The sequence below is a fragment of the Rhododendron vialii genome, chromosome 11a, assembly GCF_030253575.1.
Source record: "Rhododendron vialii isolate Sample 1 chromosome 11a, ASM3025357v1".
NCBI classification, from domain to species: Eukaryota; Viridiplantae; Streptophyta; class Magnoliopsida; order Ericales; family Ericaceae; genus Rhododendron; species Rhododendron vialii.
The window spans coordinates 23,645,229-23,660,085 of NC_080567.1; the positions used below are offsets into that span (position 1 = coordinate 23,645,229).

Here is a 14,857-nt window from a genome sequence, read left to right on the forward strand (position 1 = left end):
TCTTCCCATGAATCCCATCCCTCCTTCCCCTTCAAAACCTCCAATATCTTTGGCTCACACACATATTACCCATGCATATATATTTTCAAGATATAGGTAAATAGGAGTACTTTTGATGGCAATAGGGTTCAGGAAATCAATAAACGTTAGTGCTAATTATTTGAAGGCAAAAACAGGGTTGTGGGGACTTCTAAACCAGAGACATCTGAGCCCTTGTTTTCATCCCAATTTCTCTTCACCAACAAGCTTAAATGGCAAGAATTACAGAAACCCACCTTCATTTTTGGGTAATTCAACAACCCTCTTCGGCTCCCGGCGTTTCGAATCTGTTAAAGCTGGAAGGCAAGAAGAATTGCGGTACGATAATGGTGGCCACCAGGATCAGGTACTCTGGTTTCCCATTTTTTTTTTTTTTTTATTAAAGGATGCCCGGGCATTTTAACGCGTGCCCTAGCCACTGACATGACTCATTTTTTTATCGGCTACTAGCGTCACTCATTTAAGATGGGTTGAGAGCGATTGGGAGAGATATCCAACCTGAAAACTCTTGGGTGGCCTTACGATCAGGCAGCTCTTGGGGTTCTGTATTTCTATTTTATCTGGGTTACTTTAGCTCAATGGGTTGTATAAATGCATTTGTTAGACAAGGTAGCCGAAACGGCTGTTTTACATTTTTCTTTTAGAATTGGGTTCAAGTAATCTGAACTATAATGGAGTAAAACATTACTAAATTAATGAGCTAGGATGAGTTCACGGTATAGTTTTGTAGTTAAGATATACGTCAAAATACCACTTATTTCCATTAAAAATGCTAAAAATACTATTTAGACAATACTTCTAAAAGGAAAAGTCTTCAATACACTCTCTTTTAAGGTGTGTACCATATACACTTATTGTGTGGTTCATATTGTGTCACCTCATAAAAAATTACTTGTAGGACCGGTCATTCATAACATTTTATTTCGTATTGTAACTTTTATACTAAAAATTTGTAACTTTTCATCAATATGATTTATAACTTTTTAGTAATAGATTCATAACATTTTGGGAATCATAATATTTTGGTGTGTCGATAAGGGTGCATATGATACACACCCAAATAAGGGGGCGTGTATTGTAGCACTTCTCTTGGAAGATAGGACTAGAGTGGATCTCCCCTTTTTCTTGTTTTATAATTCAGGTGTCCGGTCTAACTTATGTGTACCTTTATCGATTCAGAGATCAATCACATCGCACACTTGCAGAATCTCAATAAAAAATAGAGTAAATTTATGTATAGACTCAAAAAAATTGATAGCACTACTTACTTAAAATGTAACAAACTCCTAAGTATCATGCCCTTTGGGGTTTGATCCCCTTTCTCTTTTTTCCTTTTCAAGATGGGAAATTCTTTTCACCTTTCAAACAAACCACCTAAAGTAGAACGAATTCCGCAACAAAATAAGAATGATTTCAGCAACGTATTTTGACAGTTCAAACCGTTCATTTTGTTTATCTTGACATAAACATAAATCATGCAAAGGGTTAGGTTGATCAAACATTGGTAGAAATTTCAAAATTTTACATTTTCTTTGAGGCGTTAAAACTCTTACCCCGCGATTAATTGTTTTGAATGAAACACTTATCGATCTCCGATCAATTTGATTTTTCGCATGACTAATTTACATGTTTGAAGCTGTAAAACGAATGGCTCGGATTGTTAAAATAGATTGCAAAACTCCATGTTATTGAGTGGTGTGTTTGAAAAGTGTGTTCGAAAGCAATAAAACTATGGGTACATTATTTGGTGTACACTGTCTTCTATGGGACCCATTTAGGGATCCCACACAAATGATTAAAGTCGCTCCATTTTTTCAAAATATCTTTTTAAGGAGTTTTGTAAAAAATCAGCCTGGTCGAATATCGATAAATGCTTAATCGATTCTACGCTTGATTTACTGACAGAAAATTGAGCGTAGAATCGATCAAGCCTTTACCGATATCCGACAGAGTTGATTTTTTATGGGGATACTTAAAAAACATTTAAAAAAATTGAGCGAATCTGATTATTTGTGTGAGACCCGTGTCATAAAAGACGATGTGCACTTTTGTTTGAGCAAAGAAAATGTTATTAATTATAGTAAAATTACAATGATTAAAAGAATAGAAAGAATAAGGCATCATAACAAACGAAACGCATCTCAATCAACTCAATCCATTTGCTAAAAGGCGGTGTACACCAAATGATCTGTACCCATAGCAGGGCTCGTTCGAAAGTGGTGTATAAAAAAAAAAAACTCTTTTAATATAGCCGAATTAATTAAATGAGCTGGTCTGAAGCACCAGTATTTTGGCACGTTTAAAAAGTGAAGTTGGCAGAAGAGGGCCGTTCCTATCTATAGCCGAATTAATTAAATGAGCTGGTCTGAAGCACCAGTATTTTGGCACGTTTAAAAAGTGAAGTTGGCAGAAGAAGGCCGTTCTTATCTTTAGGCTCCGTATTTTTTAAGAATGTAATTTCAAGCTTAAAAATGATGTGCTTACGCAAATAATTTTTCTATCACTATGGATCTTGTTTGATAGATCTCATTGAGATATTTAATACGGTGCAAAAAAAATTGAAAAATTATTCTTCATTTACATTATTTTTTAGTTTAAAAATATAAAATAAATACTTATTTTTTAAAAAGGTGTTTTGGAACGGAGCCCTTAGTTAGCTTAAGCTGCTTATCCTTATCCCAATCCAATCTTTTTTTTTTTTTTTTTGATCCTCCAATCCAATCTTTGTTGGGAGAGTTTTTCTACTAGCATATATGATGAACACGTGTGCTGTCTGCTGTGAATGTTGGTGCACGACATACTGATTGATTAGTCCACGTAAAGCCCTGATTAGAAGGAAAGGAAACAAGAAGTTTACGCACAACTTTAAAACACAACTACGTTCGGAACGGTTCAATGCTTATGGACCCTATGTGCAACGAAAAGTTTCGGAAGCACTTGTGTATGGAGTTATATTTTTAAAATTGTATTTTTAGCATTGCTAAAAAGAAATGGGAAAAATTCAAAATACCCCCAACCTTTACTTTAAATTTCAATTAGACTCCCAACCTTTTAAAAAATTTAATTTTACTCCCAACCTTGTCTTCTGTTAATCAAAACGCACCTTCTGTCCGAATGACTAACTGATTTCGTTAAAGACTCCGTTAAATAGCGTCCTGATTGAATTTCGATGATTCAAGCTCCTCAATGTGATCAGGACGTGATTTTAAGCATACCCGTGAGAACTCGGAAAAAAAAATGACCGGGAAGGGCTTGATTTGAGCAGTTTTTTATTGGACTGTTCAATTAAAAATTGTTCGGATGAAGCTCTTTCCGGTCATTTTTTTTTTGATTTCTAGCGAGTACCTTTAAAATCACATTCTGAACATATTGAACGGCTCGGATCATCAAAATTCGATCGGGAAAGGGGAGGTGTAGACCGATCTGGATTTTGTTCAAGTCAGGACGTCCGAATTTTGCTTCGGTCCGCACCTCCCCTTTGCCGATCGAATTTCGATGATCCGAGCCGCTCAATGTGTTGAAAACGTGATTTTAAGGGTACCCGGGAGAAATCAACAAAAAAAAGACCGGAAAGGGCTTTATATGATCAGTTTTTTATTGAACATTTCAATAAAAAAAACTGTTTAGACGAAGCCCATCCCGACAATTTTTTTTGCTGATTTCTAACGGGTACCTTTAAAATTATGTTCTGATTACATTGAGCGGCTTGGATAAACGAAATTCAATCGGGATGCTATTTAGCGGAGCCTTTAACAAAATCCCTTAGTCATTCGGACGGAAGGTGACGTTTTAATTAATGAAAGATAACGTTGAGAGTAAAATTGATTTTTTTTAAAAGGTTGAGAGTCTAATTGAAATTTAGAGTAGAGATTGGGAGTATTTTAAATTTTTCCCAAAAGAAATAGAGATCTCTGATTATCAATGGGGGCGACTATTCGCAGCCCCATATTTACTCCCTTAGTCCATTAAAAATTTTTAATTATACTCGACAGTTTGTTACCGAAATTGAGATACATTTTCAGCATACAATTACCGAAATATAATATTTTTTCAACAGATATTTACCGAAAATGTATGTTCGGCAGTTGTTTACCGAAGGTTGAACATATTTTCGATATGTAGTTTCCGAAATATAATCTTGTTTTCAATAGCTATTTACCGAAATGTTATGTATGATTTTCAACAATTATTTACCGAAATGTAGTGGGCTAAGGAAGAAAATAAGGGGCTACGAATAGTCGCCCCCTTATCAATACCAAGCTTTTCAAGTGGGAGTACTTTCTTGTTTTGCCTTTTTCTTTATCCAACATCTTTTCCGACGAAAAATAAGATGAGAATGAATAAATTAATTAGGCGGTTTGGACGGGTATATCGTAGATCTGTCAATGTAGTAGTTAGAAGAATCGACATGACACCGAAATTGATGTTAGATGCGTTAGTTCGAAACGATCAATATATGTTTCTTACATAGCATGGACATGATGTGCTTGATCAAGGGCGGAGCTATGTTGGGGCCCGGGTGGCCCCGACTCCCCGAGCATCCGATTTTTAAATTTTTTATTTTGTATATATCTGATTTTGAATATTATTGATAATTATTCGTGTATAGCTACTTATAATCTTAGTAATTTTGGTTTAATTTGATAAAAAACCGGTTATTTTACATTCTTATTTCCAAATTTTTCATAAATAAAAAAATAAGCACATGACAGTTGAAGTAGCCTAAAGAAAAAAATAAAATGATTGGTATACTTTAACTGCATTAGGCTAGAATCATGTCAATATACAAATGTAATGTATTGGAAAGCAAAATTTTTATGATGTAATAAGTATACATTCTGATAAAAAATATATGTCTATTAATCCCCCCTCCGGATTAAAATTCTGGCTCCGCTACTGCACTTGATATAGCTCCAATGGAGACAACGAATTTATGTAACCGACCATAATTACTTGGAACTTAAGGCTTGATTTAGTCTAGTTTGGTAACACCTAATTATACTAATTTAATTTGTTGTCATGCATGTTAAGTACGAAGGAATACAAAGTGTAGATTGTCTACCATTTCTGTAACTCTTTTATTTCAATCAGAGTATGAAATCATTGAAAGCATTATTTAATGATTTGTTTGCATGTATAGACAATATCATTTAATGTTGCTTGTTTGGCATTTGCCTGTGTGAATGTCTTTCAGAGGAATCAGAGCTATTATCTCTGGTTCTATATCAAAAGAATAATCATCACCCATCATTTTTTAGCAGACAGAAAGATGGGTTCGATGGTGATAAGAGTTCTCAACAAACGCCTTTGGAGCTCTTCTCTTCACCATTCCACACTCTCTAATTCCTCCACAAAAGTACTCGATGCATTTCATAGTAGATTTCTAGGCCCACTAGTCTCTTGTGATCACACACCAACCCTTTCCTCTTTTCCTCGATTTGAATCAACCAAATCTCAAAACCAACTCCTTCATGACCAAAATCAAGATATTCAGGTGACTGCAGCACTAACTCTCTCTCTTTTTTTTTACTCGGAAATAAAAATTTCAGGGAAAAACACAGTAAAATCCAGTCGTTTATCTGTTAGATAGCTAGATATACATTGTTGAGACTATTTCCTTAGATTTTCCGACTACTGGTAACTTTCCACACCGTAGGAGACTCAAATGAAATCGACCATGCACTCACAAAGGGGTGAGAGACTGGATATGTATGCTTGATCTGGGTATCCCTCGGGTCCTCTTCTATTCGGATTCATTTTCGGCTTTGCAATATGTGTCATGTGCTTGTTTATAGGTGATTAGCAGCTTTGGTTCATTCCTGTATTATTGCTTTGTGCTGCCTCGGCTTTGAATGAATTTTGCCATGTCCAAATAAAAAATTTAAGGGTCACTCAAAATTTTACGCAGATTTTGAAAGACTGATTTTTTCTCTCAAAATTTACGATACGAATGTAATGCACACAAATTAGTCGTTTAGTTGGATTTCTTCTTTTTAGTCATGACGAGTTAAATTAACTCATGGGTATCCAGAGAAGGTTTTGCTGGTGCATAGATTTTATTTTATCTGAGCTAGCAAGAGGTTATTAGTTTGACTACAGAGCTTTTGCAGTTAGACCCATCTTGAACCATGCGCCACTGCCAAGTCCACTGTCAGAGATGTAATTTTGGTTTCATCTATTAAAAATTGCATCTTATTCTTGGCAGAAGATTTGGCTAAAGCCAAAAAAAACCCTGTATTTCCTTATGATCGCCACAAAATTGGCTTTAGTTAATTTCATATCTCTGTTACCATTGGAGCGACATCTCTCTGTTACCATTGGAGCAACATTGCCAAATAATGGTATTTTTTGACTTTGACAATTGCGTAAATGATGGGTCACAACCTATGCTTATTTTAATTTGTTCCTGTGGGATTGGCATCGTATGAAAATCTTGGCTCTGCTCCTGGCAGCCACGCGACCTATGGTTGCGGGTTGTGGCATCAGTTCTGTGTTACCAAAAAACAAAAAAACTTCATCATTGCTAGAAAATAAGTTGGAAGGTGTTTCTCAAATTTTTGCATTATATCACGCTGAAACAGTTATTGTTTCAATCATGCAAATAACAGAATTTTCCCAATCAAGTTGCTCTATGCCACAAAGTTTGTTGTATCTCAATTGTGAGTTCTTGACTGTGCACTTTATTTTTCTCTTCTATCCACAAATTTTGATATGAGGGTGGGATTTAAGTTTCTATACCACAATTTCGATAGTGCTTTATTTACTTTGCCTTCACTGAATTGATTGCGCTTGATGCTGCAGGCCTTGGACTTTCCTGGTGGAACAGTGCCATTTACTCCAGAAATGAGATTTATTTCAGAGGCCTCAAGGGAGAGGATACCTTGTTATCGAGTTCTTGATGACAATGGGAATCTTATTATGCACAGCAGCTTTGTACAGGTATAAAAATTATTCAGAAGGAGGTGTCAATGTTCCTGTTTGGCAACTCCATATTGTTAAGATAATGCACACATGGATGAGAGAATGCCACATTTGGTGTCTCCTTTGGGTAACAAGCTGGTGTTTGAGCAGTCCTTAATGGCGTTGGAATCCCACAAAAGAGAACTCATTCTGAGTCATTGAGAACTATAGTGTAACCCCTTTGATGAACTTGCCAAGGTTTCAGCCCTTCAAATCCCCTTCAATGCATGGCAAAATTGTCCAAGTGGGGGAAGAGGTTATATAGGCGCTATAGGGTAAAATATCAAGTGGGAGAGTAGTTAGTGTATATAGGCATTCAAGGGTAAAATTACTAAAATAGGCAAATGAGAGAGTAATTTTGGCTCAAAAACTAATGAAAATAACACTTGACGTTTTTTGGAATGCGTTCCCCACACACACAGTTAAAATAAGCATAATCCTTCACCTTTACGCTCTAGTTCAACTCAAACTATACGGAGTTGTGAGTACGTTTCTAAAGGTGAGGGGGAATTTACCCTTGGATATTTGGTTGCTGGCACAGCATGCTGGTCTTTTGTTAATTTTTCAGCTATTACATTCATTAGGTGAACAAAGAAGATGCAGTGAAGATGTATAGTACTATGGTTACCCTTCAAACGATGGACACAATATTCTATGAAGCACAGAGGCAAGGGAGAATTTCATTCTACCTCACCTCAATTGGCGAAGAGGCTATAAACATTTCATCAGCTGCTGCGCTCACCCCAGAAGATGTGATCTTGGCTCAGGTAAGAGATCAGATGAATATAATGCTTAATTTGCATAGGTAACCTATTTCTTACTTCTTAACCCATGCTGTTAGTACCACAAGCCGCTAGGTGATATCAGCAAGTTAAAAGCCATCCATTTTTGAACTTTAAACAAGTAGTGTAAATACTGCTCATAGATTATACTTGTATTGGTCTTTCCTATCCCCATTTCAGCACCTTTACTTTAGGTTGCAATAATTCGTTTTTGCAATGTTTATGGTAGATCACCAATTATTTTCAACTCTTGAGCTGTTAATGGGTCCTATAATGCATATCAAGCAATCCGACATGCTCCCTTACGGGTGATGTCCTGTTGCCCATGGAGACGGAATAGATAGACTTGGAGAGAAGCAGAATGCAAGTGGGAAAACAATTTAAAATAATACTTGAACCCAAATACCCAATACTCGCGTTGAATGATTTGAAGCCAACTTATGTTCATTGTGAAGTTAGTTGAGTTTTAATCAACTGAATCTCAATAGTCATATAATGAAAGAATTACAGAGGAATTACGGCGCTTATATGCAAACCAATCTCCAAGTTCTAGTGCATGTAAACTCAAGAATAAGTGTCGGTGTACGTACCGTGCAGGTCTTAAAAGGGGAAAGCCAAGCCTCCTTTCAGTACAGCTGTCAAAACTAGCTTCATAACCCTACTTCGTAAACTAACACGCGTTAAAACTGGCTCTAACCACTATACTTGAACTATGTTGGGATCTTTGGTATTGAAGTTGTCGTAGCTGCAGTGCATTCCTTCTGTTGAAGTTGCTTGTGCTCCTTTGTAGTAGCTTCAGCACTTGCTTATTGATTTTGTTTTCCTTCCTCGTTTCCACCTGTCCATAGGCCAGACGGGTTTTCAACATGTTAATGGCCATATATTCGTAATTTCATGTTGTCATATGATACATATTGACATGTAAAAGGAAACACAGTACAGGGAACCTGGTGTTCTTTTGTGGCGTGGTTTCACCCTGCAAGAATTTGCCAACCAATGCCTTGGGAACAAATCTGATTATGGAAAAGGAAGGCAAATGCCAATTCATTATGGCTCCAACAAGCACAATTACTTCACGGTTTCATCGCCGATTGCGTATGATCGTATCCCCCTTAGCACTTGTTCTTTTCTCCTCTTGGATTCGATGCTCCAATCTTCTGGCAGCACTAAAAAGTTTCTTCACTTTTTGTGCTCCTCAGAACTCAGCTTCCTCAAGCTGTGGGTGCAGCTTATTCTCTCAAAATGGATGGAAAAGATGCATGTGTCGTCACTTATTTTGGAGATGGCGGCAGCAGTGAGGTGATTACACACCTGTGTACCATTTACTCATAATTTCGAACATACCACTTTGCTGCTATGAATAAGTTCTCTTTGTTTTATCTTTCTTCTGGAACCAAGAGTTTAGTTTTTATGTTTTCTAATTTTGCGCCTAAATGTTGTCAGGGAGATTTCCATGCTGCTTTAAATTTTGCAGCAGTTATGGAAGCCCCAGTTATCTTCATTTGCCGCAACAATGGATGGGCCATAAGCACTCCTGTATCAGAGCAGTTCCGAAGTATTTATTTCCCTCAACCTCGCAATCTTTTTTATGTTAAATGCTGTATTTCTTTGGGTATCCTCTTTTGTGTATGTTGGTCTCCTTTTTAATGGGCCAGAATCACCACTAGCAGCTAATAATAGAAAGAAACTGGGCTGTTTTGTCATGCAATTTCATTTGTGCCGCTGTGACAGTGTGCTCAAAATGCACATCCTATGCTACATGGACTCCAGTGCACATGTCGGGTACCATTATGTATCTAAGTGTCGGATCTTTGTGATCCTATTGTTAAGAACCCAAGGGTACCGCAAATTGTCGTATGTCTTTATATATTAGTTTGTTCGCCTTAGCGAACTGTGCTTACAAATAAACCTGAATATTGAATATGTTTCCTAGGTGTATGCATGTCCAGCTAAACTGTTAAACTCATATCCTATACAACCCGAGTGTTGAGTGTCAACAAGGGTTCTTCATACTCGTCTAAGAGTCTATGTGACAGTGCACATCAGCATAAGGGTGTGTGAAATGGCACATCAGTATATGTTTGTGTGAAATTGTTGGAGAGGCATCCCAAAGTAAAATTATTCGCAAATGGGAATGGGAACTCAACAACCACTAAAGGGGTAAAAATATAACCCCACCCTATTACTATTTCAGACGATGCATCCTTATGTCATGTTTTTTTTTTCTTCTTATTGGCAGGTGATGGGATCGTTGTTAAGGGTCAAGCTTATGGAATCCGAAGTATTCGGGTAGATGGGAATGATGCTCTTGCTGTTTATAGCGCAACTCGTGCAGCACGCGAAATGGCTATTACTGAACAGAGGCCTGTATTGATTGAGGTGCAATTAGGCTTCCTTAAACATACTTAACTCACTTTGCACATTCCCATTCTTACCGTTCATGTCTCGGAACTCAGGTTAGTAGTGAGGACGGAAAATGTTTTGTGTCCCTTGCCAGCAGAATTCGGCATATAAGGGCAGTATATTGCACTCATTCGAACCAGGGAACATTTTTTCGTCCTGTTTCCACCAAAACGGACGGAACATTCTGATTCCTAGGAGACACAAACAAATCACTGATAGAATCCCCAAAGTCCAATCTTTTCATACCGAAATATACGTAACAAGTCAGTTTTCCGAACATATTCTGTTCGGAGTTTCAACACCCACTATAAACATCGAACAATGAAATTTTCATGCATTTCCAACTTCTTGTGAGACATCCATTGTAATCCAGCTAAGTCTTCAAGCCCTTCCTGAAATATCTCTATAATGTTTCCTTTTCTCCTAGCTAAACAAAACAACTTACATAGACGAAATCTTATAATCCCTTTATCCGAACAAATCATGATTCGCTTCCCATGGTAAATTTTAAATTTTTTAGGCACTCACGTATCGAGTTGGACACCATTCTACATCCGATGACTCCACCAAGTATCGTCCAGTGGATGAGATTGAGCACTGGAAAATGTCGAGAAATCCCATAGCTAGATTTAGAAGATGGGTCGATGGAAATGGCTGGTGGAACGACAAAGACGAATCTGAACTCCGCGGTAATGTGAGGAAACAGGTAAAGTCAGAGACATGTTCACATAGCTTCTGAACAACTCTTAGCTCAAAATTTGCTTCTGAGAATTATATGTTTTTCTGCAGCTATTGCACGCAATTCAGGCGGCAGAGAAAGTAGAAAAACCTCCGCTTTCAGACTTGTTCACAGATGTATATGAAAATACGCCATCAAACCTTATTCAACAAGAAGAATTACTGAGACAAACAATCGAAAGACACCCGCAAGACTACCCTTCTGACGTTCCTTTGTAGAATACACCTGAAATGCTGGGGGTTAAACGACGGCAACTCCAATTCTGCAAAAAATAAAGCTTGGAGCTATGAAGCATGGGTACTTCGAAAATAATGGCGTATCCATACCGGATGTGTGTACTGGTACTAAGCGAGACGCGTAACCAAACTTGCTTTGATTGTTTCTGTTGCACCCCCAGTACCCTAGCTAGTTGAAATAAAACTTTTTACCATACAAAAAAAACGTCAGGTGGATAACAAAATTAAGTTATGCTTAGCATGCTTTTAGAAGAAAACTTGGTTTATAAGTTATTTGTTATAATGAGATTAAACTCTTGGGGTTCTATTTGGTATTTTGCATTAAATAGTTTGAAAGGATATCCATCTGGTGCAACGTCTACATTCGGTTTAAAATAAATTTCTTCTTCTTGTTGTTGTTGAGATGTCGCCGTATTGATCTCCGTCTGTTGTAAAGTCTACAATTATTGAGAACTTAATGCAGTTCGAAATCATATCAAACGATATCTGATCAACGTGATTTTTGGCGTAATCAATGTTCTCGACTAGTTCTAAAAAGTGAACGGTTCTAATCATTGTTGTGGGCCCGGAAAGGTCCCACAAATGGTCCTAAACTGGACTGGATTGGTTGGAACAAACACTAGACAGGATCCTTAATTAATGGACACTAAGAAAATAATCACTTCGATCTCCATAGTTAAGTTTTGTTTTTCTCTTGATCTAGGGAAGAAAATAACCAGCCCAAACTCGTTACTTGTGGGTGAAGCAAAAATATCATTGACTCCTTATAATTTACATTTATTTCTTTATTCGGTAGGAGTATTTTTAGATGCCATGAGAGACTTGAGAGTTAGTATATTAGATTGGCAGCTGACAGGGATGACAATCTAACCCGAATCGCTGATTATCCAAACCAAACTGATCATGACGGTTTTGAGTCGAATTTTTTTTTTAAACCACAGTTACGGTTTTTGGGTTTTTATTTGAAAAAATCAGACGGTTCAGTTTTGGGTCATATGTAATATAACTGAGGCGGTACTCGAACCATAACTGTAACCCAATTAAACTGAAGCGTAATATAATCATGAAAATACCCCAATAGACAACAATCAACACTAGTTTCAGTTAGGATGTGTACATCACTTCCGATACGCCTCACACTCACTCTCCCTCTCTCCCTCCCTCTCTCAACTCTCGCTCTCGAATCTCGATCCCTCCCTCTTGACGGTGATTCGCGCAATCACAGAACTATCCTAAGGATTTGGTTAGTATGGGGTCGGGTCAGTTTCAGATCGGCTCAATGATTAAATATGTTAACCACCCATTTCGGTGAAAAATTGGACCAAACTGGTCCTAGACGGTTTCGGTTATGGACCATAAAAAGAAACCTGATGGTTTCCGTTGCTGTTTTACTTATAAATTTCGATTTCGCATGTTTGTAATTACAAAAGATTTCAATTTTCTTACAAAATAATATTTTTTTGTATTTATTGGCACGCCACGTTTCTTATATTAATCTCAAAGTCAAGCCCATTGCTTTAGAGCTTTTGCAACTTTGCCTTAAAGTTGAAAATGTCAACCTTTTTTTTTTTTTTAAAAGATTTATGTGACAATTTGACATATTTAAATTCAATATTCAAAAACACTCATCCTCCAACCTAATTATCAAAAATTTATTGTACTAAATCTCCAAACAAATGGTCTTCCTACCTAGGCTAATAGGATTTTCAGAAATTAAATCATTGTTAACTCTGAAATATTGTTAATAGGCATGCATGAACCTCATTTGGCTTCAAATTTGACGTGTGACACTTCTTGCCGATCGCGAACAAAGATTTGACCTCATTTTTGGCATCGTGGTTGGAACATTTTTCGGAAGCCATTTCCAACAATAGGGATGCCACATTAGATTTGCATCATGGTTGAGTTGCTGATATTTTTTTTATTTTTCCTTTCCTCCAAAAATTTTGGAAAAAAAAAATACAGAAAATATGATTGATAAGATTTTTCCAATAATAATGACAATATTTTGATATTTTCTAATGTTTGGAACTTAGAGAAATGAAGAGAAGGGGGAAAATAGTAAATTATTTACATCTTTTTGGTTGGATTTTTTTTAACTGAATTTAGCAGCGTACACGTTTCATGAAATTTGTTTTCAGAAAAAAAAAAAATATACCCTTTCTTGAGGGGAAAATATTTTTCAATGATTCAAAAATATTCTTTTGACTTTGTTCGATCTACAATATGGGTTGTTTTTTGAAAAAAAAACAAAATTTCCTGGAGGCAAGTCTTGGAATTTATTTGTCAAATAAGTTTTACTTATTCTAGCTATACATGTGAAAGAACAGAAAGTAGGGCTAGCTCGAGCTAAAAACTTGAGTTCGAGCTCAGTTCGAGACTTAATGAGCCGAGTTTAATTATTTATTAAACGAGCCTCTTTAATCAAGCCGAACCTTCCTCAATGAGTCTCTTTTTTTTTTTCTAAATTCCACTCGGCTCGTTTAATCAAGCCGAGCTTAGTAATGATAGTACTGTTTTTCTCTCCTGAAAAACAAAAGCACGCACAGTGTATCACCAAATTCTGTCATTATTACTTTTCATTTCTATCAAATCATGCAAAATACAAAGGAACGATCATGCAAATACCGTCCACGAGTTTGAGGCGTAATGTAACTGGACAAGAAGTCGGCCAAGGTTCGTGATCAAGATCGATCGATGGATCGAATTCGGAGGATCAGTAGTGCTCTCCAGCAAGGCCCAACGAAACAAGACAATGTACAGACAGGGATCGATATGATAGAATATGCGGGGACTTGACAAAGAAATTACTAGTACAGAAGAGATAATCATCAAAGTGCCTCTTACATGCATCTGGGGAGGCACCCACCAAAGAAACATGATAGAAAAGAAAAGAAAAGCATCTGGGGATCGAGGTGATTGAGGTGTGCCCACTATGATCGAGTACTGCACGGTGTTATTTATTTTCTTAATTTCTTATTACTATTTATTTATAAGAATTGGTTCCAATTTTTACGTTGTAATTTTTTTTTTTTTTCGACGGGAGAAATCAAACACAGACCAAATTTTTATATAAGACGACGATAAAAGACCCGAAGAGACTGACTTTAGTGGTTCAGCACTATGTCCCGCACGTCTGAGTCAACCATCCGACCACGTTACATCTGATCATTTGTCTCATTATGCATTTTGCAGCATTTAGTGATTCTCCCTTTGTTGTCTGTCATATTGCCTCTATGGCTCTATGATTGCAGATTATTATTTCTACTTTAAGTTCATGGTAGCTAGCTAGATCAGTCACCATGCACCGCCAATTAATTAACAAGGTTTCATAGATTATCAAAATACAATTAGGGCACACATTTTGTTTATGAACTAGTAATTAATTAAATAAGGTTAGATGAAATACTACCATGTAGGGAATCAACTGGTTAACAACAGAGACGGAACCAAGATCTTGTAAACACGGGGGCCAACCTATGAACACGATTTTGAAATTTGAAAGTTCGGGAATCTAATAGTTTGTTTGGTTTAAATTTTGAGAGAGGTTTTTTTGGGTAGTAAGTAGAAAGAGATAGAAAAAGAAATGAGATTAATAATTGAAGGAAAAACTTATGGAAAACCGTGCACAGAGAGAGAAATTGGGTTTTGGGACAAAAAATGAACACATTTTTATGTCTAAATAATATCTAATACAA

The 14,857-nt window shown here is 36.7% G+C and overlaps 1 protein-coding gene across 2 annotated transcripts; it reads left to right on the forward strand.

Annotated features, from left to right (window-relative positions):
• Positions 1-11,538, forward strand: LOC131306582 (2-oxoisovalerate dehydrogenase subunit alpha 2, mitochondrial-like). 2 transcript variants are annotated; one of them, XM_058332909.1, is made up of 9 exons: positions 1-385; positions 6,841-6,978; positions 7,584-7,766; positions 8,719-8,876; positions 8,981-9,080; positions 9,225-9,336; positions 10,021-10,160; positions 10,705-10,890; positions 10,974-11,538. In XM_058332909.1, exons 1-9 carry the CDS (start codon positions 116-118, stop codon positions 11,139-11,141), a joined length of 1,455 nt encoding a protein of 484 aa, XP_058188892.1. In that variant the 5' UTR covers positions 1-115; the 3' UTR covers positions 11,142-11,538. The 2 variants fall into 2 exon arrangements, with proteins under 2 accessions (XP_058188892.1, XP_058188893.1); XM_058332910.1 differs by lacking the exon at positions 1-385 and adding an exon at positions 5,301-5,533.
• Positions 11,539-14,857: the final 3,319 nt, after the last annotated feature.